This window comes from Salvia hispanica, chromosome 3 (genome assembly GCF_029641045.1).
Source record: "Salvia hispanica isolate PSC_SH4W2 chromosome 3, Shi_PSC_v1, whole genome shotgun sequence".
Taxonomy (NCBI): Eukaryota; Viridiplantae; Streptophyta; class Magnoliopsida; order Lamiales; family Lamiaceae; genus Salvia; species Salvia hispanica.
Window position 1 is genome coordinate 45691691 of NC_142694.1, and position 26230 is coordinate 45717920.

The window sequence follows — 26230 nt, forward strand, 5'->3', positions numbered from 1 at the left end:
CCACATTATAAGAACAATATAAAAAAGTGGACCTCATATTCTACTAACTTTTCTAATCCATTATTCTTTATATTTCTTAAAACATGCGTGCCTATATTCAATATAACTCATATCGTAAAACGAAGGAAATATTATATTCTCAAATTGGAATGGGAAATTGAGTTTTTTTTCTTAATTCTTACAAATATAATTTCTCCAACCTCACTCTTTCAGTGAGATATAAGTATAAGCAACATTAACTCAAATCATAGAAAATAGCAATCGGTATGTGATATCCCCAATTATAGATTTAGCCGACAAATTTTACTTAAATGAACTCGAAAGAAAATCGGTAAGACTGATGTATGAACACCTCGCAAAAAGTTTGGCTGGATTTAGTAGCCCGTTACATGGATTTCAAAAGTATTACTAAGTGTATACTTTTCATGATTGATAAGATATATGAATGTCTTTTTTTTTTTATATATATTAATTTTTCATACTGTGATTTCTCCAATTTCACACTTAAAGATACGAATCTAATCAAGATTAGTTCAAATGATAAAAATTATCAATTTTTGTGGGATATCTCTAAATTTCTATCAATCAAAATAAACAAAAGAGTCACTGATGTAAATTTCGGAAGCGCCAAACCAAGGTAGGAAAAGTGAAGCCATACGATGAGCCAAATCGGAGCTGGAGTCCATTTCAAACATCAATCTCCATATCAATCTGAAGTACAAATGATATTGAAAGATCACCATTGTCTTCATCGTCAAAAGAGCTTTGCGCGGGTACCTTGCATGCCTCAATCGAAGCCCGGATGAGATAGTTATGGTCGTTCTAAGAAAGTCGCGCAATGCAGAAAGAAATGCGCTGTCGGGCGTTTTAGTCAAAATATCCGTTTTTTGTCCCGAAACTTCACGTGGGCGGCAAAATGAGCCGTGGGAAACGCACGGTCGGGCGTTTTTCCCGGGATATGACTTTTGACTAAGAATTGTTTTATTTTGCTCTTTTTTTCACCCATAGTATAAAATTGACATGTTAGGGGTTTTCCATGGCAGCTTTGGAATGATATCGTAGAACAAAGTCTCAAATTTGAGCACCCCCTTCATGTTTAAAGGTTTATCCAAAATCCCTTGTGGTTGCATTCCAATCTATTGTCGGACTTAGGTTGAATGTTAAGGTATGCTTTACTAGTTTTTGTGTTGCTAGTTTTGTAGAGCCATCAGATTCTTTGCTTTGATGAAAGTTGCCTTGGGTTATCTTCATTATTTTATAAAAAATTCATATGTTCCAAGCATTTATTTAAATCATAACACTTTTATCTTCTTTCTTTTCCATCACTTTTATTATTTCAATTTTTGTTGAGTTTATTGGGTTATCGAAATATTTTGCAAGAGCAAGTTCGGGCAAATATATTTGTCTTTAATAACTAAGATTCCCATTAGTCGATTATACTTTTATCAACTTATTTCAGCTCCTGAAACAATTAGTTGGGCTTGAGGTCTGACTAAAAGCCCACACCAATACTAGGCTCCTTGAATTGTACTATCTCGATCACCTAATAATATCATACTCTCTTGTCACATTTCTTTTATTAATAAAAGCCAAAGCTTTCTCTTATACACAAAATAATATTTCCAAAAAATCTTGTGTCATTTTGCAAAAGTAGGCCACTGTTTCACAAAACAAAGGGGTATGGAACGACGACGTTTGCTCTGCCCTAATTCCCAAACTGTAGTCGTATGCCCTAATTACCGTCCGCAATTCCCCAATTGGGCTTAATTTTTCAATTCTTTTACCAGGCGACGACAAATAGTGAATCTGTGGCTCCATTGCAGTACGTTTGTCTTTTTATTAGCGAAATAATAACAGTTTTATTGCATAATGTTTGGTGTGCTGGTTTCTTGCATTTTTTAATTGCAAACTGGTTGACATTATAACTCGTTTGAGCTGCAATAGGTGATTTGGGAAGTTAGGTTTCGATTTTGAATAGATTATTGCTGTAAAAATGTGTTATCATGCTGGTCTTAAACTGAACCAACAAATAAAGAATCAAGCTTGTAGATTTGTTTGAATAAGTCTTGTCTGCAATGTTTTTATTTGTACAAGAGTGGATAGTAGTGAAATTGAAGATATTTAAAAGGAAATGCAGCTTTAACCAAGAAAAGTTTTGTTGAAATACTAATACTATAGTTTGAGGACTCTGATACTAAGTTATCTTTTCTGGAAGTTGAGCATCTTGATTGCAAATGCAAATATTAAAGTGAAAGCGATGACGAACACGAGAAGCATGGATGCCACGAATCCCACCATACTGTGTTTGAAGCCGAAGTAGTTTCTCAAGAATTGTTCAACAGTTTCCCCAGAAGCCATCAGATTCTGGTTTTCCCCGAATTGAGTAACAAGCATACCATACAAGCTATAAGCCGTGGGGCATAACCAGTAGTACCATCGAAAATACACAGGCATAGCCTGTCATTTGCAGAAGCAGTTAGTTATCCGTTAACATTCAGAATAACTGAAAAACATTTCTGTAACTTACAGGGCGTGGGATGATGAAGCCCGAGAAGAGATTCCACAGTCCATAGAAGAAAGAAGAGCTAATGTTGGCTACAGTTTGATTAGGAGATACTGCCACAGCCATCATGCCGTATAGAACATAGAATTGCAATGTGATGAAAAGGAAATACAAGAGCCAGAAGAATTTCTCAGCATTCCAATCGAATCCAATCATTGCATAGATAATAAGGCCATATAAAATGGATTGAACAAGGACATATGGAATCTCAATGAGGACCTGCAACAGAAAAAAGGGGCTCTTAAGTATCTCCAAACTTCAGAGGTAACTCATGTTTGTGAATACTCACTTGCGAGAGCGCATATGGTAGATCTGAGTACATTCCTGCTGCCTTTTCTCTGTAAAAGACTGTCCGTTCAATGGAAACTACTGGCTGGACTGTCGAGCCGTATTGGAACCCCAAGAAGCTGATGCTAGAGTACATTGAACCCATGGCATTTAAGAGGTCTTGTTGATTGTCCCTGCAATATGGTATAATGAGCATGAAAATAATGGCATAGTTTTCTGAAATATCAAAAGTTTCTTTAGTGACTTACGTTTTGGAGCCGAGATCCCAGAACATTGAGCCGAACATAAGGGCTATGAAGGTTGTGAAAACAAATCTGACTGCTGTGTATGCGGTATTTCTCCAGTAGGACCAGTGTTGTTTCCATAAGCAAGCCTTGCATTGAGTGAGGAAGGATCGAGAAAACTGCGAGGGGAAATATAGATCTTTTGTGCCAGGGCGAGGGACGCTCAATTCATTGATCAGGGCTTTGTTCCTCCTACAGAATTGTACAGTAGAAGATTATTAGCTTGTCATAGCAACAATAGTCCCCAAATATATTCATATTTTTTAGTACCTGTACAAGTCTGAATTTTTGTAAAGATCCGCAAAATTAGATCCCGATTGAAGCTCTTGTGCAGAAGAAGTGACTTCAAGCATCCAGGTAGCTGGATTATATCCATTTTTAATCTTTGCTACTCCTTCTATTGCTTCAAAGTAGTTGATCATATGGCTCGAGTTGCGGCCCAGTGGCCCGACATATATCTCTTCACCTCCCCTTTTCAGCAAAAACAGCTGCCAAAACCATTGGATGAGAGTTCATGTAAACAAAACAATGTTTTCTCACCGTAGTATATATGTAAAATTGGATTTGTAGGTTTAACTTTTCATATGGGGCATACCTCATCAAATGCTTCAAATATGTCGATGCTTGGCTGATGGATAGTGCATACCACTGTTCTTCCTGTGTTCACCGTGTTTCTGACTGTTCTCATCACAATTGCAGCAGCCCTTGCATCAAGCCCAGATGTTGGCTCATCCATAAATATGATTGAAGGATTAGCTACAAGTTCAACTGCGATTGTCAGTCGTTTTCTCTGCTCAGTTGAGAGACCAGTAACCCCACGCAACCCAACTATTGCTCCTCTCAATGAGTTAAGTTCTATAAGTTCCATCACCTCTTCAACGAACATCTGTTGGATAGTTGATCTACTCATAAGCCTCATAAAAGAATCGTTTTAAGTGTAATCTACAGAACTATGCATAAAAGTATAACTGTTGACCTTTCTAGTTTTTACATCCACTTCTGCTGGCAAGCGCAACCAAGCTGAGTAAGTGAGTGACTCATGGACCGTGACATTTGGAGAATGGATGTCGTTCTGCTCACAATATCCAGATATCCGGGCAAACGTTTCCTGTTTCTTTGGATAACCAGAGATTTTGATGTCTCCTTCAATATATCCTCCTGTTTTTCTCCCGGCTAATACATCCATCAATGTAGTTTTACCAGCTCCACTAACACCCATCAAAGCAGTAAGAACACCTGGCCTAAACGCCCCGCTTACTTCCTTCAGGAGTACCAGTTTAGCTTCATTTGCTCCTAAAGCTTTCATTTCCTGCAAAATGATCTATAAGCATACTATTTTCTGAAGGAAACATGGATATCTTCATTAGAAGTCAAACATACTGTTGGCATGTCAACTGCGTAGCTGATGTTATTAAATGTAAGGGAATGCGGTTCAAATGGCAGGATCATTCCCCTACTCTGGTTCGCATTGGCTTCTATTTCTGTGGATGAGGTTCCACCAACCTGAGCCTGAGCCCTAGCTCGGATGGCACCCTCTTCATCTTCTTCTGGTAATACAGCTTGTTTCTTGTCATATGCTGCAGTATTTTATGGCCATATTTTAGTTGCTGGAGTGTAATATCAGGAAAACACAGTAGAAAGAACTTACCACCGAGATATGTAAGACAGATCAAGTGGCCGAAGTTGAATAAAAACATGAATCCAATGCAAGCTCCCAATCCTATCCAATACCAGTAAGATTCTGGGAAGAAACCTCTTGACTCCATCACAAGGACACCTAATTTAGTCCCATTAATCTTCTGCAAAATCATCATATCATTGTGAGTAGTTTTCTTACCAAATGCTAGTAATGATCTAAGAGCAATGATTGATGTGTTGCTAACCTTACTCCAACTGTGTCCTGTGAATTCGTTAACAAGAATTGCATTCTGAGCATACATCAATGGTGAGGACCAGTAACCCCATAACCACCATTTCTTTACACTGTCTGTGTTTCCAATCAAAATAAACGTAATGAGACAACGACCGACTATTTCACGTGAGATGGATGTGAATGAACAATTTATCTATAATTCATACTTCGTGCCAGGACAAATCCGCCTAGTGCAAAAAGCGCGAGCATAGAGAACATGCCAATTGTGTTTGCTACAATCATATTCCTTGTTGCTGCTGCAATAAATCTGAATAGTCCTCCTGCTAGCTGGTTTACGAAAAAGAGCAAGAGGTACTGCTTCACAAATCTGCATTATAAATTCTGTATCATTGATCTTAGTTGAAGGAGATGAACAAAAGTAATTTATTTGTGTATGGTTGGTTACCTTCCTACATTTGGATCAAGTCCATATACATAGTAAGTTAAACCTGTCCATAGACCAACTTCAAAAAGGGCCAACGGAATGCTCAGTAACCATGGTGGAAGACCATATATCCATGGGGGGAAGAAGAACATATCCTTTTGTTTGTAGAAGACAGGAAGCTTCCTAATTGTCATCGCAAGCTCTGACATTCCGTTGAACATGACTATAATGACTGAGAAAAATTGTACCCCGGTGTATATGCCTCCGTCAGTGATGTTGTCTTTAGACATTCTAGTTCGGAAGAACATTCCCATGGATACAGCTGCCATGCTGAGGAGCTGAACAAACAATTATCAGAAAGGCGATGTCACTGAAGTATTTGATTTGATATAATCCATTGTAAAACTACTGTCTAGCTTGCAAATGCTTGCCTGGAAGATTTTGTAGCGATAGACAAATGAGTTTCTCCTTGTCCACAAGATTTCTCTTTGAGCACAGGCTTTCAGGAGTTCCTTATTCCCGAGAGTGTACTTTTTAGTTGTCAATGCAGCAGGATGGTTCTTGCTCCTATCGTATGGAACTGCAAGCTCTTCCCCAAGCCTCCGACCAACGACAGATGATTGAAATGCCTCTGCGAATTCTCTACCTGAAACGAACTGGTATGGCTTTTCCTTATCTGCCCAATATTGTTGCTGATCCTTTTTTGAGGTTACCTGCATAATATTAGTAGATTTATCATCAATCTTTCGTACGTTTTTTGTGGTGTATAACATTTTTGCATTTCTTACTTCTTGCAAGAAATCAGCCACTCCTTTTCTATCAGGGCATTTGAAACCCATGGATTCAAAGAATTCAAGCACATGTTCTCTAGGACCTTGATAGACAACATGCCCCTCAGACAAAAGCACAATGTCATCGAACAGGTCATATGTCTCAGGCGCTGGCTGCAGGAGTGAGATACAAGCAGTTCCCTCCATGATGTGAACATATTGTCGAAGCATATTGATGATCTGATATGTTGTAGAACTGTCCAGTCCAGTTGATATCTCATCCATGAAAAGTGCATTAGATGGTCCAACAAGCATTTCTCCTGCAGGTTTTCCCATAGCTTTCTGTATTATTTTGTGTTACTTAGTGGATCACTTTGTTTGGTTAGTTTACCTGTTGTGACGCGTTTTTTCTGCCCTCCGGAAATCCCCCTTAACATGTCATTTCCAACTAAAGTATCAGCGCATATATCAAGCCCCAAAACTTTAAGAATGTACTCTGTAACAACATTTGCTTCATCTCCTTCTGTGGCAGCGGCCTACGTTATCACAAATAGTAACATTAGAAAGTTTCTGCGTTGACACTGATAGAGTAAATTCAAGTGTTATGGATTGATAACAATAACAGCTAGCTATGTATTGTAAATTTGGTTTACCTTCATGAACATATCAATATTAGGATCTGGTTTAATGTTTGCTACTTTCTCTCTTCTTGCCAGTTCTGCCAGCATCTCTGCCCGAGCCATAATGACAGTAAGTCGACAGTAAATAATATCAAGAACGAAAATTTTGATTTCAGAACCTTGACTATAGAGTACAGCTATGAGATTTTACAAACCATATCGTGAGCCAACTCCCTGGCATCTGGCCGAAAATGCTAAGGTTTCTTTAACCGTCAATTCTCCTAAATGCAGATCATGTTGGCTGATATACGCTGCAGTTCTTTGGGGCACAAATTCATTCATTTCATGGCCATTGTAAGTCACTCTTCCTGAAAACTGGTAATGTATGTCAATTAGAATCATGTTTGTTTTAAATTGGCATTCATGAAAAAGTTTGATTTACTTTTAGATCAGAATCAAGCCTTCCCGCCAAAGCCAGCAAGTAGGTCGTCTTTCCAGAACTCGGAGGGCCTAAAAGCAAGGTCAATCTGCTGGGCTTGATGATCCCACTGACATCTTTCAAAATGCTAAACGGTTTCTTTCTGCTGGGAATTATACGGAGAAAGCTCAGAATCCCCTAAGAATGAAGAGGAGCACAGATCAAATTCAGACACTCGAAGATTCAGAGATAAGGTAAGATTGTAAGAAAGGCATATATTACCTCGAAAGCGTTGATGTAGAAGTTGATGAAAGTAGGCAGAGCCCTGCTTGCTACGTAGGCTTCTGCATCGATATTCAGATGCTCGTACCTCACTTCAATCGTTGGTAATTCAATTCCCACTCTGTAGAACGAAATATGTCATGACTCTGATTATTCAAAACTCATCAAAACCAAAACCAAAACCATCTCTTTACCTATCAATTCTGCTCCTGAGCCTTCTCAAGAACTGCTCGTTATCAATTTCCACGTTCCTGACCAACCTCTCCACCAGCTTCTTCTTGTCCTCGTCTCCGAGATCATGAACATCAACATCCTGCGCGCCCTTTGATCCTACAAGAATCCCTCTCCTGAGACGAGCAACAGTTGGCAGTTTCTCCAGGGCAGCCCATTTCAAGGCCTCTTCGTCGTCTTCTTCATGTGTTGAGCGCCTAAACACTCCATCATCCGTTTCCCTCCATATCCGCTTGCTGTCTTCCCTCAAGCTCATGCTCAAGGTCGAGCTCGGCCTGTTGTTCCCTCTCATGCTTCCCATCTCCATTTCTCAAGTCTAGTTATTTTTTTTCTTTTTGGGTGGTGATGATAGGATGTGTTTCTACTTGCTTTGTTTCATAAACATTATGATCTTCTTGTATTGTTACACATCTGCATGCTGGAAACTGGGGCTAGTTTGTTTTGGAAGTTTAGAGTCATGAATTTTTTATATAGCCTTATAGTTTGAAAATGCTACTTTTAAATGAAACTGTATTTAATGATTTCCTTCTAGATTTTTAATTATTTTTTTCGAAACGAATGCCTATTTTGTAGATTATCTGACTTTGCCTCTAGAACACACTGTCTAGAATGTGTACTAAACTTTTAATTATTTTTTTGGAAACGAATGCCTATTTTGTAGATTATCTAACTTTGTTGATTGTTTTAAGTCTAGAATGTGTACTAAACAACTCATTAATAAGAATTCCTAACTACACGTGAAAAAATAATACTCACAATGGGAAACATACAGAAATTCACCCTTCCCATATTAGAATTTGTGTTCTTAATTTTGTGATATTTATTAAGTTTTATTGCATTGAAGAATGTGCTTTTAAATGATTAATTAACTTCTTGTTCGAAATAGAAACTATTGTCAACCATATAGTATTATCCATGACAATTGACAATGCCATGATAAGTATTTCAACATGATGATTCGTTTTGTTTTGTTTTTTATTTATTCTCTGTTCTGGTTATATCTCTATGTTCCAAAAAAAAGACATACATAGCATAGAATCATGCGACATATGGTTTTTGTCCTAACCTTTTCTTATTGGCAAATAAACAAAATGAGACTTGAATATGAGACCTTTGGCTTCTTGTATGATGTACTAACCACTCTAACTTTAGGCCAATTTTTGTCCTTACCTTTTAGTTTACTATTTAGCCATAATAAGTTGGCAAGAAATAAATAGCTTCAAAATTACGACCAAATAAACTTACAAAAGCAAGAGCTAGTAGCGATTAGGCGCCTCCACTATTACAATAGGTCCTTAGACATTAATTGGCACAAATTAATCACAAATATTTGGGTTAATTAAGTGGGTGGATATATACATACATATATATGTCATTCTTTACGAGTAGGCAGTATATATCGTAAATGATAAATTTATGTAGGACATAATTATCTACTAATAGACTATAGTTGTTATTTTCAAAATAATATAATCTCTCTGGATCGCTTGGCAGCTGAGGTGTAATTAATAGAATGTAGACATAACATGCTAAATGAGTAGGATTTAATTTGGTGAACCTTAGTCTAAATGCATGGTTGATTTTTCACTATTTGAAAGCAAAGTTTCATAGCATTTTTTCATAATCTATATACAGGGATGTATTTCATTGTAGTGTTTCTCTTTCTTTCTATTATGGGTTTTGAATTTTGACCTCTACTCTAGTGATTTTTAAGAAAGATTAGATGTTTCTAATTTGAGTCATCATAAGATTATCTTTAATAAGAAGTTTTAGTTTTAAATATTGCTTGTGTTTGATGTAGTACTTAGTATTTTTATCACATCATAATTTGGGAAAATGTAGTATTTTCCCAAATTATGGTAGTGTGATATGATATACTACTATACGTAAAAAGTTGCAATCAACTTCGAACAATATCTTAATGTAGAACTAAGACCAAATATCAATCTCTTAGGATTTGGAAATTAGACGACTGTGATTAACATAACGTTGTATATTTTGTATGTAACAGTTAAGAGTAATCGTTTTCAATTAATGCAAAACCAGTTATGGAAATATTGTAATTCATGTGGTATGTAGCATGCTTTCTGCTATATGCACTATGCTGAAGTGAATCCAATATCATAGCATGCACATACATGCTACTCCTAAAGTAAGAAATCTCTAAGATTATTTTCTATCTTACTCTACCATTGGTAGGGGTGATATTGTTCATAAAATTTCATCCTTAGATGAGTTATCACCCCTACCCAACATGCCATAACTATTTATTAGTATCATTTTTATAAAACGCGCGAGTGTAGAAAAGTGATCCGGACTCCTAAAGTGGGACGGAGGAAGTAATAAACACCGGATGATTCTTATCCTACACCACTTCACAACACATTGTCGTACGAGTTTGTGAAAGGTAGCTTTCCTCGATACACACTTGAGGACAAGTTGGTTTTCGAAGAGGAGGAGAATGATACGTGCAGATCTCAGCCAATGGGTCTGAGTGTATTTCCTAGTCGTTTTGTAGACTTTATTTAATTTTCTATTGACGTATTAGTACTATTTTATTTAAAATTCATGAGTAATTGTAATGAGCAAATATTAGCTAATTTCTCGATTTTCTAAAGGTTCTTTTGGATGGTAAAAAGAAAGTTAAACTGCATAAGATCCAAGATCACTATTAAAAAAAGTCAATATAGTAAAATATTGAATCTAATTTATCACTTTTCCTTAAAATCTCACTCTCCTATAATTCTTTTCCTTAGCTCTTCAACCAGCGTGTTGTTACCACAATACTTACCAGCATTATTGGTAACACAGAGTTAGGCCATTTTTAATTTGTGGCAGCCCTATACTTAGTAGCAGACGTGTATATATGTAGATGTAATAGTAGTAGTATATTTTATCTTTGTTACTAAACTCTTATTTAATACGGTTTCCTGCTGTTAGTCTAATAAAGACTTCCAAAAATAAATACAACAAAATTATTTTGTGACGATAGATTTCATTCGTCCTATAGAAATAGGCCGAATTTTCTTTTTCGTTCGTCTCATATAAACAGCTCATATCTATATGAAAACTTTGTCTCTTTTGCTTTTACTTTATTATTTATTGGTCTCATTATCCACTATATTATTTCAACTATTTTTTCTCCTACTCTCTTATTTTACTAATTATGTATTAAAACCCGTGACATTCTCAATTGACTTATTTCTATGGGTCGAAGGGAGCGTGACAATGATACAACCCAATTGGACTCCTAATTATTTTGTTAATGTGATGGTGACACAGACACGATAATTATATATTCCATTCATTATTTTCTATTTTAGCTTCATGTCTGTGTAGTGTAGAACTGTAGATGTTGATAATTTCAACCATTTATTCAATTTCAACTATGTATTTTGATTAGAACACGGTAAAAATGCATAACTATAGGACCATATATGCAGGAGGTGACGGAAAATCATTAATTAATGTCGCTACTGGAAATTAAATTACAGCTGTGAATTGTGGGCACACAATTAAATTGTTGAAGTAGGCACTTGAAAGTCTAAATAACCATCTATAAAGTCATCAATTTCTAATAGCACTCCAACCTAGATCTCAATTGAAAAATCCATCACGGTACACATTAAAACAAATAAGCATTCAATTAAAATTCAACGCAAAATTTAAAAAATAGTACTCCCTCCGTCCCATAAAAGTTAAGTCGTATTCCTTTTTAGTCCGTCCCAACAAAGTTGAGTCATTTCCTTTTTTAACAAAAGACAAAACATCTAATCACTCTTACTTTATTCCATCATTTACTATACTCTTCTTATCTCTCCTACTTTTTTTATCTCTCCTATTTATTTAATATAAATTCTTAATCTCCGTGCTCAAAAGTTTTGTCTCAACTTTTATGGGACGGAGGGAGTATTTTTTTAATTTAGGGTGGGTGGTATAATGAAATTGGAATTGAAATTATGATGGAATTAAAATTAAATAATTAATAGTATAAAGTACTACCTCTGTCCCTGGAAATTTGATACATATTACCATTTCAGTCCGTCCCTGAAAATTTGGTACACTTCACTTTTACCATTTTTGGTAGTGGACCCCATATTCCACTAACTCATTCCTACTCACATTTTATTATAAAACTAATACTCCCTCCGTCCCAAGGTATTAGACTAACTTTCCTTTTTGATATGTCCCAACATATTAGACTCATTTCCTTTTTTAGCAAAAAGCATTTATCTTATTTTATTCTCCACCTACTTTTTTCTCTCTTCTCTCCCCTACTTTTTCCCTCTCTCATACTTTACTCTCTCCACTTTAATTATTTAAATATCAATTCCTTAAATCATGTGTCCAAAAGAAGTGAGTCTAATACTCCGGGACGGAGGGAGTACTTTAAAAGTAGGACCCACATCCCACCAACTTTTTCAACTCACTTTCCATTACATTTCTTAAAACCCGTGTCAGGTCAAAGTGTAGCAAATTTTGGGGGACCGAGGTAGTAATATTTTAAAAGTAGTAGTACTAGTATTAAACTTACTAAACAAATAAAGAATACAGAAATAAAATATTACTCCCTCCGTCCCACATAATTTTACCCAGTATTCCATTTTGGGCCGTCCCACATAATTTTACCCATTTCACTTTTACCATTTTTGGTAGTGGACCCCATATTCTACTAACTCATTCCTACTCACATTTTATTATAAAACAAATACTTTAAAAATAGGACCCACATCCCACCAACTATTTCAACTCACTTTCCATTACATTTCTTAAAATCCGTGTTGGGTCAAAGTGTGTAATAAAATTATATGGGACGGAGGGAGTACTACTATTATATAGTACTACAAAAGTATTAGTATTAATTATTTAATTTTAATTCTAGCACAATTTCAATTTCATTATACCACACCCCCTAAATACAAAAAAGAATTTCACGAATAGTGAGAAGAGACATAACTAGACCTAAAAGTATAAACTTACCTTGATTTTCTTCAGTAGAATTTAAAAAAATATTTGATCGTGACTGCCTTAAATATTTGAAAGATCGGTAAGGGCAAATGCTAAATGCTACTCCATAGGTTTGTGTTAAAATGACAACCCCTCTTAAAATAACAACGTGACACCGCTTATACAGCAATATTATAAACGCTACACAGCAATATTACAAACACTACACAACAATCTATAGATTGTTGTATAGTGTGTCGATATTGATGTTTAAGAAAAATTGCTGTTTAAAGACCAACACATTGCTGCCCGTCTCTTTTCAATTTTTTTTTTTTTTTTTGCCACGTGACAGCTTATTATTCGTCCACATATACAAATGATTGGCTAGAAATGGTGGTATGATGTTATTTTAAGAGGTGGTGGCACCCTAACATGCCCATGCTAGTACATGGATAAATGAAATGAAATTCTTGAATTACTAAAAAGTGAAAAATTAAATAAAAGGAAAAGTAAAATGGATTTAGAGTTTACAATCTTCTTTGAGTTTTGATTATAAAATATATCTTCTCGAAGACTTAAAATTAACGTTCTAGTCCTAGCCTTCGTGAAAATTAATGTGCTTCTAGATGGCCGTCGTTTCCTTTTTTCCTATTGTAAGATATTTGTATTTTATTGCCCATTTAATAAATCAAATTCCTCGATGTCAGAGCCTATATTGATACAGTGCATAATTATTGATTCACCACATTACGAATGGTAAGGAAAATATATACTCCTTCCTTCTGTCCGTGATTTAAAAACTTTTTCAACATGAAACGAATTTTATGGAATTATTTACTTCTAGATTTAAAAACTTTTTCAACATGAAACGAATTTTATGGAATTATTTAACTTTAGAAGTAAAGTAGATAAAATAAGTTAATGGAACGTAGATGCTACTATATACAATAATCTAGTACGTAGAATTTAAGGTCAAGAGACTCCAATTAAAAATGGGGAAAAAAATTAAAATAATGGTGCTTGTGCTTTGTTGCGAAATGAATGTATACGAATTAACTTTTTGCGATAAAATTAAAATAAAATCAACTTTAATTTCAGATAATTGTTTTAAAATATGGGGGCCCAACGGAACAAATTGGGCTTCAGAATATAGTTGACTATTATATCGGCCCATGAAACTTGGGTTCCTCATTACCTAAATTCAAAACTAGGGCATCTCAAGGGCGACCAAATTGTATAAAATTAAATGAGCAATTGTGTTCAGTTGAGCAAATTTTATTTCTTTTATTTATTTATAAATGAACAATTGTGTTAAATTAAATATTCAATCTCATGGTCGCAAAGAGAGAGTCAACTCATATTGTGATCAGGTGTCCGTTGCTCAGAGCCAACGTTAAGACCTTACTCATCAGCAACAGATTCAACCCCAAAAATTTGTTCCATCATTATGATCGTTTTCTAATTTCCTTCAAATTATCAAGAGTTTTTCCAGGCGAGAAGAGGAAATCGTGAAACCACCTCGGGTCCACGCACTGAGGCGCCGTAAAAGCTTTTTGCTCTATCTCCCATTTTCGGCTAAGACCTTGGAAAACCACCTCTTCCTAATATCTCATATAGACCATATTACAATGTAGAAAATTGATATCCCAAGTTTTGGAATTAAACCTTGTGAACAAGGATTAAAAATAAAAGACCTTGGATCATTGAGTGTTGACTTTGAAATATCACAAATTTTCTCATGCATTAAGAGAGGAAAATAAGGATTAGATTTGATATAAACCAATGAAATGATATCAAAATCCGACCGTAGAAAAGTGCGGAAGTCCCATGTTTATAACGTGTGGTAATATTGAAAGATACGATTGCAATTAAAACCAAAAATTCAATGCATTACACGAACACAACGCGCAAGCATATACTACACATTAGAAGCATGTATAGAAGTGGAAATGTAAGGGATAAATCCATGGCCTCAAATTTGTTTTTATTTATAGTAATATTTTCATGTAGTGTCACGGCTTATTCTCGAACAAACACTGCTACTACCAATGCCAACGCCTCATTTTATAGACCAGGTACTTTCGTTTTTACCCAATCAACTCATTTATTTTATTATATATTAGTACTATATGTTATTTGTGCTCTATTTTCGTATATTTATAGTATGTTTAAGTGTTCTTTCATAGCATATATGATGGTGTTTATAAAATTATAACAGAGAAGTGACTATGTATTACTCCATCTAATATAAAATTTATTGTTCATATTTCATACTCCCTCCGTTCCATAGTAATAGAGACATTTCATTTTGCACACTCGTTTTGAAAAAATAATTATAAATGGTTAAAGTGGAGAAAAAGTAAAATAAGAGAGAGAATAATATAGAGAATGGTCTTATCTATAATATTTTCTCTCTTACTTTACTTTTTCTCCACTTTAACTATTTATAATTATTTTTTCAAAACGAGTGCGCAAAATGAAATGTCTCTATTACTATGGAACGGAGGAGTATAACTTATGAAATCAGCTGACAGTAAAACTCCATTTTTTCTGTCCAAAAGAGACATCGATATAGTAATATATTTATAGTAGTTATCCTCGGAAAGAATCTCCTGCTCCATCACTCATACTTCATTACTACTCCAATACTCCCAACATAATAAAATAATATTATAAAATCCCACCATCACAACATGTTTATAATATTATTTTATTGTGTTGTGAGTGTTGGAGTAGGAATGAAGTAGTAGTGTTGGAGTAGGAGATCCACATTGCTGCTAGGCTGCTAACTATTTAATATTATTTGTTGCCTTTGTTGTTGTATTCATTTCTTAATACTCCCTCCGTCCCTCCGTAGCTGAATCGTATTCCTTTTTTTGGTTGTCCAACGGTAGCTGAGTCATTTCCTATTTTGGCAAAAAACACCAACTTTTCTTCTCTCTTATTTTACTCTTTCCAACTTTATTCTCTCTTTATCTCTCTACCTTTTTTCTTTCCTACTTTATTCTCCCTTCACTTAACTCACTTTTGACACAATTTCTTAAATTTCGTGCCGAAAAGAAATGCATCCATTAGTAGTATATTTTGATTTTCATACTATTTTGGGGACATATATAAAATATGATAAGATATGGGGGCTCAAGTCAACATGCACGGGCTAATGAAATCTACCTCAAGTGTGATTTGTGAAAGTTGAGACATCACAATATTTTTCAACAAAATGTGTTGGATTTGAATTTAGCCTTACATAAACAACTTCTATTATGGAATATAGTATTCATCCGCTCCATAATAATATAGTCATTTTGATACGTTCCATAACAGTGGAGTCATTTTATTTTAATAAAAATTAATTCACTTATTTGACTCTCTTTTATTTTATTCTTTTAGCTTTATCTCTCTACCTTTTTCATTTCCTACTTTGTTTTTTTCTTTATTTAGCTCACTTAATAATTTTTTCTTAAATCGTGTACCGAAAAGAAACGGAATCATGTAATCAATTAAGTTAGTTGGTTGCGTGGATTGCACGACCATGAAAGAGAGCGAAAGCAAGCTGCAGTGCAATGCACCCTTCACTTTTGACTTTCCACCTCTCTTTCATTATCGCCATTACAGCATCTAACTAAGTTCAATACACACACAAAACCAACCATATATTTAGCTTAGGGTTTCGAAACATCCCCCTTTTCCGAAATCAGTCATAGTTTTTTTCAAATTTGGTTGTAATAATATGGGTGAAATGGAAGAAGGTAGCTTGGTGAATCTGGAAGCAGTGAGGAGTAGTCTGGTGAGGCAGGAAGACACCATCATCTTCTCTCTCATTGAGCGCTCCAAATATCCAATCAACTCACGCTTGTACGATCCAATCAATTCACTGTTGCACTTCTTCATCAAACAATCCGAAGCTGTTCAAGCTAAGGTATGTGTCTCTTTAATTTCTACTGGATTATCCACTTCTAATTTTCTTTGGATATTGATCACATTAACTCAATTTCTAAAATCGTACTACTAATAAAAAAGTTTCATGTATTAAGAAATGTATGGAAATGTATAATGGTGCTATTAAAATAATGAATTTCAAAGGATAATCAATAATGCTTGCAAATTTGAGTTTGATTACCTTTCTATACTACTATTAATTTATTTAGTGGATGCACTTGTAATTGAAGCTAATGGTCGTTAGTATTAAAAAATAATGTGAAAATTTGAAATTGGCATTATGCTTTTTAAATGATTCTTTGTTTTAAATTGAGCATAATTAGTTTGACTTTACGCCAACTACCGCTTTGTTAATGCGTGAGGATCTTCTTTCTTTAAATCTTATTTTTATTTAATTCAATTTGTGTTATTGCGTTCAAATAATGCTACACTTTTCGACTCTTCTTGTAGTTGAAATTACTAACTTTAGAAGTAGCCGGAATTATCAATTGCAAATTCTAGGTGTCCCCAATATCCTTAATAAACTGATCAAAAATAGTAGAGTTATATATGACATTAGCTTAGAATAAATATTCAAACAACTTAAACATTCTATGCAAAACTAATTGAAATATCCTAAAACTATAAATTTGGTATTCGTGATTATAGTTACATAATTTCTATAACAACTTGTAAATATATTGACACATGATTCGTCCAACCAGTTATAATACTCAGTAGAAACCCCTTTTTCCTCCTTTTTTTTCTCTCGTTTTCTGTCGTTATGATCGGCCAGATATACTATGTCAATATGTCTGGACCACTGGATTTTTACTTAAGCTTACGATGATTCCGTTTGTAGGCTGGTCGTTACATATCACCGGAAGAAAACGCGTTCTTCCCAGATAGTTTGCCTCCTCCTATGCTGCCTCCTCCTAAACACAAACCTGTAAGAACTAATCCAATTCAAAACCTCTTCAAAACACTTTGAGATTTATATATTTTAGGTCTTGCATCCCTCGGGAGCTTCCATCAACATAAACGAAAAGATCTTCGATCACTACCTCAAGACGCTGATCCCTCTCGTTGCTGCTGAGGGCAGCGACGACGGGAACTACGCCACCACTGCAGCCAGTGATCTAGCATGCTTGCAGGTAACATGAATACTAAAAGTGCATTCTCTTTTAGTAATAAATTCATGTGCAAAAAATTTATCACACCATTTTTAGGCTCTTTCGAGAAGGATTCATTTTGGGAAATTCGTGGCTGAGGTGAAATTCAGAGACTCCCCTCAAGACTATACACCGGCTATACTTGCTAAGGTATACTACTATTTGGTTTGATCATTTCAATATTTTGACTGTATGTTTATGGTAACACTAAAAAAGTTGGAGGAATGCAGGACAGGGAAGGTTTGATGGCGTTATTGACGTTTGAGAGCGTGGAAGAGGCGATCAAGAAGCGCGTGGAGAAGAAGGCGATGGTGTTTGGGCAGGATGTGGAGAATCCGGAAAGTGGCAACTATAAGGTTAAACCTGCAGTGGTTGCTCAACTCTATGGGGAGTGGGTGATGCCTTTGACTAAATTTGTTCAAGTCGAGTACCTTCTTCGTCGTCTCGATTGATTAAGTTGCACCACTCTGTTTTTCTCTCTGTTTCATTCTTGATGAACTTCAACACTTGATCACCATCATTTGATTGTTATGTGACTCTAATTTCGTGGGAATAATAAATAAAGTCTAATTTATTGCTCCTAGATTTGTGCTACATCAATTATTTCTTGCTTATTATATTACCAATTAAAAATATGGAGTACTATATGATTGGTATATATAATAGAGCTAACTACAAAAATGGTCTCTGGACTATGGGTTTATCTCGTCCATAGTCCTTGGACTTTAAAAATATCGCCAGTAGTCCCTGGACTAAGGGTTTATCTCGAAATTGGTCCTTTTGGCTTTTTTTGGTACGAAAATACTCTTTGATATTATTTTGAAAGGTTGGACAATTTGGTCTTTTTACACTTTTAACATTTTAAATCTGATATTATTTTAGTTATGTACTAACTTTGATATTATTTCAAATTTATCATCCTTTTTCCCTTTTGTCATCCTTCACTTTATTTCTTTATTTCAATATTAGATTTAATTTTACAAAATTTTAAATTTTAATTTTTAAATATCAATAAATTTTTTTAATTATAAAAATTATTAAATAGCAAAAATCAATAATTATAATCAATATTTGATAGTGTATAGTACTATGTAATCAATAAAGTATGACAACGCCTTAGTTTTAATCAATATTTAATACTCCCTCTGTCCCACGTTACTTGAGTCATTTTTTTTTTGCACTCGTTTTGGAAAAATAATAATAAATAGTTAAAATGGAGAGAAAAAAAAAGTAAGAGAGAGAATAATGTAGAGAAGAGTCTTAACTATATTATTCTTTTTTTCACTTTATTTTCTCTTCACTTTAATTATTTATTATTATTTTTTCAAAACGAGTGCAAAAAAGAAGTGACTCAAGTAACGTGGGACGGAGGGAGTAGCTTTAATCATAAATAGATTATATAACACAATTTATTCTGAAATAAATATGCATCTAATGTAAGACTAATATAATTTTCGTTTATTAATTTGAAAACAATCAAAATTTACTAGAAAATTTCAACAAAAATACTCCTATATAAAATTTTAAGTAGGATCAAATTTTTAGTCAACTTCATAATATTTAATCACAAGCAATTATAACAACCGAACGGAGGCTAAATAGAATAACTCTTATTTTTCCATCATGATTAATATTATTTTTCTGTACTTCTTCAATTCAATTGAATATTATATTAAATAACAAAAATTAATAGTTTTAATCAATATTTATAGTGTCCATGAATTAATAGTTTTCACTAAAAAAATTTATTGATATTTAAAAATCTAAATATTAAATTTAATTTTATAAAATTAAATCTAATATTGAAATAAAAAAGAAACAAATTCAGTGAAGGATAACAAAATGGAAGAAGAATGATAATTTTGAAATAATATCAAAGTTAATACATAACTAAAATAATATCAGATTTAAAATGTTAAAAGTGTAAAAAGACCAAATTGTCCAAACCCCCCAAAATAATATCAAAGGGTATTTTCGTACAAAAAAAAGCCAAAAGGACCAATTTCGAGATAAACTCTTAGTTCAGGAACTACTGACGATATTTTTAAAGTTCAGGAACCATTTTTGTAGTTCACTCTATATAACAACCAACTTCTTGTAAACAAAAACAAGACTGCTTTTATATTTCGAGGATGCTACTGTTTGGGTAAAGCGTAGCTGTTCAATATCTTAAAATTAATCTAATAATGTTTCATTGGTTTGTGACAAGTAACATTTGAGATTAAGAAAATAGTTATTCTTTAATTTTGGGTCCTTTTATTTTCATTCAAGTGTCAATTTACATATAAATACACTGTTGTGATATAATAGAATCAGATTAGTTAATTGTTCATGATGTTTTTAGTTAAATTAGTTGCCCAATCTCACTAAATTACAAATAAAGGTAGTATCTTTTTGAGAAGGAAGATTCGTTAGAGCTTTAATTAGCAGTATTAAGGTTGGAAATTGGAATCAAATGATTAATCATAATCTAAATTTGTCGTGGAAACACGTGCACGTGAGAATTTTGAAAGTGATGGGCGAAAGAATGAGTATGAAAGGAACAATATTAATTACATCCATAATTTGATCGATTGAGACAAAACAGTCAGATCCCAACATTCTCTTAATCAAACAAAAAAAAAATGTAATCTTGACGAAAAATCTAACAAGAAATGAAAAGGGATGCCCTTTTTCCCCACACGCTCTCTGCTGCAGCCTTTGAATTTCCCCTCTTTCGAAACACAAGCTCACACACACAACACAGGTAAGTGTGAATTTGAAGAAATGTATCTGTATCACATGGAAAGAGAAATGAGTGTTTCTTGCACCCTCAGCAAAATGTAGCTGGCCTCTTGTTTCTGATTCCACTTTCTTCAATCTTAAGGATGTAATGCATATATACTTCTGTTTCCGATTCATGTTTTCAAGATTTTGCAATCTAACAATTTTTTTTGGAGATTAGGTTTTGTGATTGACGTGGAAAGATGGCTCTTTTCCGCAAATTTTTCTACCGGAAGCCGCCGGAAGGCCTCTTGGAGATCTCTGAAAGGGTTTATGGTATGTGATTTTGTTTTTTGGAATTTCTTGAATTTTCTTGATTGAAAATTTGTTGATTTGGGGCTAAATATGGATGATTTCCAACTCATTATCAGTATTAGTATGTAGTGTTGGATATGGTAATGACTGAATTGTGGTGATTTTGTAGTGTTTGATTGCTGCTTCACTACGAATGTTTTGGGTGGGGACGAGTATGAGGCGTATATAGGGCGTATCGCGGATCAGCTACGCGAGTACTTCCCCGATTCTTCGTTCATAGTGTTTAGTTTTGGGGATGGGGATTACCAGATAGAGATCAGTAGTGTTCTAGCTCAGCATGGCATAACAGTGGTTGATTACCCCAGCCAGAATGCGAGCTGCCCGGTTCTCACGGTTGAGATGATCCACCACTTCCTCAGGTCGAGTGAGAGCTGGCTCTGCATCGGGCAGAGGAACGTGCTCTTGATGCATTGCCAGAGTGGCGCCTACCCGGTGCTCGCCTTCATGCTATCAGCGTTCTTGATATATAGGAAGCAGTACAGCGTGGAGAAGAAGACGTTGGATATGGTATACAAGCAAGCCCCTCACGAGGCTTTGCACACGCTCTCGCCTATCGACCCGTTGCCTTCACAGTTGAGGTATCTGCAGTATGTGTCCAGGAGGAATATAGGCACCCGTTGGCCCCCCTTGGACAGGGCTCTCACGTTGGACTGTGTCATTCTTCGAGCCATTCCCAATATGGACGGAAAGGGCGGTTGCCATCCTATTTTTAGGTTATATGGACCGGATCCGTTCATGGCTGCTGATCCTAACACCAAGATGCTTTTCTCTATGCCAAGAAGATGCCAAGAAGTGTGTTATTTTAGACAGGTATGTTATTCAAGATGTTTTTTTTCTTCATATCTTCAAATCCTTAATGTGTATCTTTTCAAACTTTGTATACAGGCAGACCATGAAATTGTTAAAATTGATCTCAATTGCCATATACAAGGGGACGTTGTGCTCGAGTGCATAACTGTGGATGATACCCTGGAACACGAAGAGATAATGTTCCGTGTGATGTTCAATACAGCGTTTATCAGATCAAACGTACTGATGCTTACATGTGACGAACTTGATACAGTGTGGGACGCTAAGGATCACTTTCCCAAGGACTTCAGAGCCGAGGTAAGGCCCATACCTGTAACCGAAACAAATGCTTAACTTGTAGTAACTATGGATTCTTGTCGGATTTAGGTTATTTTCTCGGACATGGACTCCACTTCTTCAATGGAGATGCTTGATTCACCGACCAACGAAGAGATAGAAGGTCTTCCCATTGAGGCATTTTCTCAAGTTCATGACATATTCAACGACCTCGACTGGGGGGACACGGAGATAGACAACGCTCTTAACATTATCCAACAAATGACTGTCTCTAGTATCCTTGAAGAGAAAGTTGATTTTACTAGTTTTCCAATTAGCAGAAAAGGGAGCTGGCAGAATCTTGGCCAGAGTGAGAAAGATGAACATGTAGAAGATTTGAAGGTTACTCCATCTGGTGATTTTCATGCAATTGCTGAAACTGAGACAAATTCTCCACCAGCCGGGCTGAGTGAAGTGCTTTCTACAGCTTCTTCAAAGTTGTCCTTCGATTTGGAAAATTATACCAAGAACAGTGGACTTCATGTTTCTGTTCAGAGACCTGCTCAGTCCAAAATACTATCACCCCGATTTTCTCAAACATCGCCATCTACTCAACCTGCGTATGCTAGTTCAGCACAAGGTTTTCCTGGAGCCCTCACAAGGTACCGTAGTGCACCACCCTCAGCAGTTGGGATTACAGCTCTGCTAGAAGACCATGCTGAGATGGAAACTTCTATCTCAGCAGCCACTCCGAGTTTAGTGAAATCGGGATCAGGAGCTGCTGCTGCTGTTGCTCCCCCTCCTCCTCCTCCACCACCATTGCAGTCTAGTCCTCGTGTATCTCCTTCCCCACCGCCTCCTCCCCCTCTGCCTCCTACTGTAGTAACAGCCGAGCCTCCACTGTTGCCATCAGTACCTTCCCCTCCCCCTCCGCCCCCATCCTCGTCTCCTAAAACAATCCCTCCTCCTCCAATGGGGGCGACCCCACCTCCACCACCTCCACCTCAAAAACAGAAGGAAGTGCCGGCTACAAGCCATAAAGGTGTTCCACCTCCACCAGCTCCATCGAAACTTGGACCTTCTTCATCGCTGCTTTCATCTTCCGCAGCTGTAATTGGTGGAAAGAAGCTTGCAAGGGGTGGTGCAAAAGCCCTGGCTAAAAGGTCATCCCTCAAACCATATCACTGGTTGAAGCTAACAAGGGCTATGCAGGGCAGCCTATGGGCTGAGACACAAAAGCCCGAGGAGGCTTCACAGTATGTTACTACACCATTTATATTTTTCCACCTGAGTTAGTCTTATCAGATTATGCAAGTGTTTTTTTATATTCGTCTTCACTCTATGTCATCTTTCCAGAGCCCCTGAGTTAGACTTGAGTGAACTCGAGAGTCTTTTTTCAGCTACTATTCCAAATTCAGATGGTCGGAAAGTAAACATGCGTGGCTCAACTGCTAAATCTGATAAAGTCCATCTGGTATGACTCCTTTTAACTTTTTGAACCGAGCATACTCTAGAATGAAATTTTCTTTGAAGGGTGTACAAAATGAAGGTTTTAAGAAATTTGTATAACTCCTGCAGATTGAGCTCCGTAGAGCGTACAACTGTGAAATCATGCTGACAAAAGTTAAAATTCCTGTGTCTGATTTGATGGTAGGTTAAAGTTTCATTATGTGTATGTCTTTGTTCAATCTCCCTGCTTATGGTTTATCGCTATTTAAAATCATCAGCTATGCCCTCCAAAATAGCAATCATTTGCTTCCTCTGATTGTTGTAACAGCACTTTTTTTGTATAGAATTCAGTCCTTGCATTAGATGACTCAGCACTGGATGCTGATCAAGTCGAAAATCTCATAAAATTTTGTCCAACCAAGGAAGAAATAGAACTCCTCAAGGTATTTAAATCTTTTATATGTACGAGCAATAGATCAAGGCATGTAGTGACTACAACTTTTTCTTACAGAATTACAAAGGTGACATGGAGAATCTTGGCAAGTGCGAGCAGGTGATGAACATACCTCTTCTATGTCTCATATCAAGCCAAGTTAATTACCTTGCAGCATTATCCTAATGTTCATGTATCGCAGTTTTTCATGGAGTTGATGAAAGTCCCACGGGTTGAGGCCAAGCTAAGAGTTTTCTCGTTTAAAATTCAGTTTTCGTCCCAGGTCAGAGAATAATATACCTTACTCTATCAGTTGATTGAGTTTCCTGGTGATATTTTTCAATTTGCGGAACTACATTATCGTGCAGATATCAGATTTGAGACAAAGCTTAAACATTGTGAATTCTATATCTAAAGAGGCGAGTGGTTTTACTCTTTCTCTTTTCTTTTGCCTCAATAAATTACCTTCTTTTGCTGAGAATTGTTTTTAACAGGTCAAGAATTCTGTGAAACTTAAAAGGATCATGCAAACTATTCTTTCATTGGGTAATGCATTAAATCAGGGAACTGCACGAGGTGGGTGTAAACGACGTTTATTTTGGAAATTTACTCACTTTGAGTCTTAACTGAAATTATACTTCCACTCCTCAGGTTCTGCAGTTGGATTCCGCTTGGATAGCCTTCCAAAACTCGCTGAAACTAGAGCTCGAAACAACAAGCTGACACTTATTCATTATCTCTGCAAGGTAGTATCATCGTTTTCAATGTTCCATTATACTGTTACTGTTGATGAAGGTGACCTCTTCTTATACGTAGTCATAATCGAATCTTGTTGCAACTTCTAGGTGATTGCCGAAAAGTTGCCAGAAGTGTTAGATTTTCATAAAGACCTAGAAGATTTAGAGGCTGCAACGAAGGTATGCATACATCCTACTTAACTTCCCGCTGTTTGCTTTTGTATGACAAGGAATTGTTAGGTGTTAACTATGTCCGATACATTCAACTGCAGATTCAACTCAAGTACTTGGCAGAGGAAATGCAAGCCATTACCAAAGGGCATGAAAAAGTCGTACAGGAGCTTACTGCTTCTCAAAATGATGGAGCTGTATCAGAGGTCTTCTGCACGGTAACTCAGTCATCATTCTCATCAAATATGTTCTTTTGTGCAGATAATCATTGCTAAGAATCTTATAAATGTATCTTCTGTATTGTTTGTCATTTTGTTGCTCAAACGGATTTCTAATTTCTAATTTTCGTGTTGAATTGTTCAGATTTTGAACAACTTTTTGGTCACTGTTGAAGCTGAAGTAAGATCTCTAGCTGCACTTTATTCCGGAGTGGTAAATTCCGAGCCCTTTTAATCTGGTTCTCAACTTCTTGCATAATCTGATGAATTTGAGGTATTCTAGGGAAGGAATGCAGATTCATTGGCTCAATATTTTGGAGAAGATCCGGCACGTTGCCCATTCGAGCAAGGTATTCGAATCATCATGGATAGGCATATTGGTCACCAATTTTTTTTCATGCAAAATGAGAGCTTGAGATGGTTGTGCAGTTGTGTCAACTTTGCTCAACTTTGTGAGGATGTTTCAAAAGGCTCACGAGGAGAACTGCAAGCAACTGGAGTTCGAGAAGAAGAAGAAGGCGCAGGAGGAAGCGGAGAATCAGATGCCTAAAGCAAATGCTTCAAGCAAGGAGCTGGGAAATGAGAATGGTGTTGCAACTCCACCAAAACTTAAATGAAGTCATTGTTCAAGCTTAGATGATATTTTTTTATGATAGCTAAGTGTGTGTGTTTTACCCCCCCCCCCCCCCCCCCCTACCTGACTACAAAACAAATTGATGAGACTCGAGAGCTCGGCCGATCACCGGGACCTGGGAGATGAAGTGAAGTGATCTTGACCTAATAGATTCTATGTAAATATCAAGAATCCATTTTTATTTAGTCCAGTTCTGATGCAGAGAGGCTGAGAAATTCGGAATATGGAACTTTTTTGTGTTGCTGATTTTTAATGGTCTGAAATTTGATTGAGACTGTGTATGTAAATATTCTAATGTAATTTGCATATTCTTCAACACTGTCCAACACATTATTTGTGAAAATTATCACAGTGAGAGGATGGAATTTTTATTAGTTTGAAGAAGATTTGAACACCATACTTATTTGTGAAAATTATTACAGTAAGAGGACTATCATTCATTTTTTACCATATCATGAACTTCAGGCCAAATTATTTGAAAATTTCCAAATGTGTTCCAAACAAATATTTTGATATTATTGAAGATTAATGCATTTCCTGAAGTTCATGAACCAATGATCCAACTCTTAGTTATAGATACATGTATTTGTGTAAATTCGTCCAACTAATATCAAGAATTTGGATAGAAGTATGCAGTATATAAATGTATAATCAA

The 26230-nt window shown here is 35.8% G+C and overlaps 3 protein-coding genes and 1 long non-coding RNA gene across 7 annotated transcripts; 3 read left to right on the plus strand and 1 right to left on the minus strand.

The window, feature by feature from the left end:
* Positions 1-1615: 1615 nt before the first annotated feature.
* LOC148930928 (uncharacterized) lies at positions 1616-7407 on the plus strand. Of its 3 annotated transcripts, none has more exons than XR_016137244.1 (6): positions 1616-1822; positions 2216-6091; positions 6231-6528; positions 6919-6952; positions 7114-7176; positions 7276-7407. It is a non-coding gene; the product is annotated as an uncharacterized LOC148930928 (long non-coding RNA). The 3 variants fall into 3 exon arrangements; XR_016137243.1 differs by having other exon boundaries at positions 7271-7397; XR_016137245.1 differs by lacking the exon at positions 6919-6952 and having other exon boundaries at positions 7271-7397.
* On the minus strand, positions 2031-8215 carry LOC125213763 (pleiotropic drug resistance protein 1-like). Of its 2 annotated transcripts, XM_048114490.2 has the most exons (20): positions 7717-8215; positions 7523-7643; positions 7265-7438; positions 7038-7197; positions 6856-6932; positions 6594-6738; positions 6221-6522; positions 5864-6145; positions 5454-5770; positions 5215-5375; positions 5019-5122; positions 4784-4934; positions 4516-4712; positions 4112-4444; positions 3731-4021; positions 3406-3623; positions 3100-3327; positions 2853-3024; positions 2528-2782; positions 2031-2457 (listed from the first exon to the last, which is right to left on the minus strand). In XM_048114490.2, exons 1-20 carry the CDS (start codon positions 8058-8060, stop codon positions 2200-2202), a joined length of 4290 nt encoding a protein of 1429 aa, XP_047970447.1. In that variant the 5' UTR covers positions 8061-8215; the 3' UTR covers positions 2031-2199. The 2 variants fall into 2 exon arrangements, with proteins under 2 accessions (XP_047970447.1, XP_088925025.1); XM_089068899.1 differs by having other exon boundaries at positions 4784-5122.
* Positions 8216-16266: 8051 nt separating this feature from the next.
* Positions 16267-18373, plus strand: CM2 (chorismate mutase 2). The gene is made up of 5 exons (XM_048117137.2): positions 16267-16619; positions 17481-17567; positions 17626-17772; positions 17848-17940; positions 18021-18373. Exons 1-5 carry the CDS (start codon positions 16431-16433, stop codon positions 18240-18242), a joined length of 738 nt encoding a protein of 245 aa, XP_047973094.1. The 5' UTR covers positions 16267-16430; the 3' UTR covers positions 18243-18373.
* A 2163-nt stretch (positions 18374-20536) lies between these two features.
* Positions 20537-25959, plus strand: LOC125216947 (formin-like protein 18). The gene is made up of 18 exons (XM_089069406.1): positions 20537-20659; positions 20735-20829; positions 20978-21678; positions 21754-21975; positions 22045-23189; positions 23290-23407; positions 23512-23583; positions 23727-23825; positions 23894-23935; positions 24018-24098; positions 24184-24234; positions 24310-24391; positions 24467-24561; positions 24661-24732; positions 24825-24941; positions 25087-25155; positions 25225-25291; positions 25371-25959. Exons 2-18 carry the CDS (start codon positions 20757-20759, stop codon positions 25556-25558), a joined length of 3294 nt encoding a protein of 1097 aa, XP_088925532.1. The 5' UTR covers positions 20537-20659; positions 20735-20756; the 3' UTR covers positions 25559-25959.
* The last annotated feature ends 271 nt before the right edge of the window (positions 25960-26230 follow it).

Coding starts and splice junctions, on each gene's coding strand:
- CM2 (XM_048117137.2), top strand. CDS start 16,431: ATGGGTGAAATGGAAGAAGGTAGCTTGGTGAATCTGGAAGCAGTGAGG. Junction 16,620..17,480: donor CCGAAGCTGTTCAAGCTAAG/GTATGTGTCTCT, acceptor TTCCGTTTGTAG/GCTGGTCGTTACATATCACC. Junction 17,773..17,847: donor GTGATCTAGCATGCTTGCAG/GTAACATGAATA, acceptor CACCATTTTTAG/GCTCTTTCGAGAAGGATTCA.
- LOC125216947 (XM_089069406.1), top strand. CDS start 20,757: ATGGCTCTTTTCCGCAAATTTTTCTACCGGAAGCCGCCGGAAGGCCTC. Junction 23,936..24,017: donor ATCTTGGCAAGTGCGAGCAG/GTGATGAACATA, acceptor CATGTATCGCAG/TTTTTCATGGAGTTGATGAA. Junction 25,156..25,224: donor CTGCACTTTATTCCGGAGTG/GTAAATTCCGAG, acceptor GAGGTATTCTAG/GGAAGGAATGCAGATTCATT.
- LOC125213763 (XM_089068899.1), bottom strand. CDS start 8,060: ATGGAGATGGGAAGCATGAGAGGGAACAACAGGCCGAGCTCGACCTTG. Junction 6,739..6,855: donor ATATTGATATGTTCATGAAG/GTAAACCAAATT, acceptor GTGATAACGTAG/GCCGCTGCCACAGAAGGAGA. Junction 4,445..4,515: donor ACGCAGTTGACATGCCAACA/GTATGTTTGACT, acceptor ATCATTTTGCAG/GAAATGAAAGCTTTAGGAGC.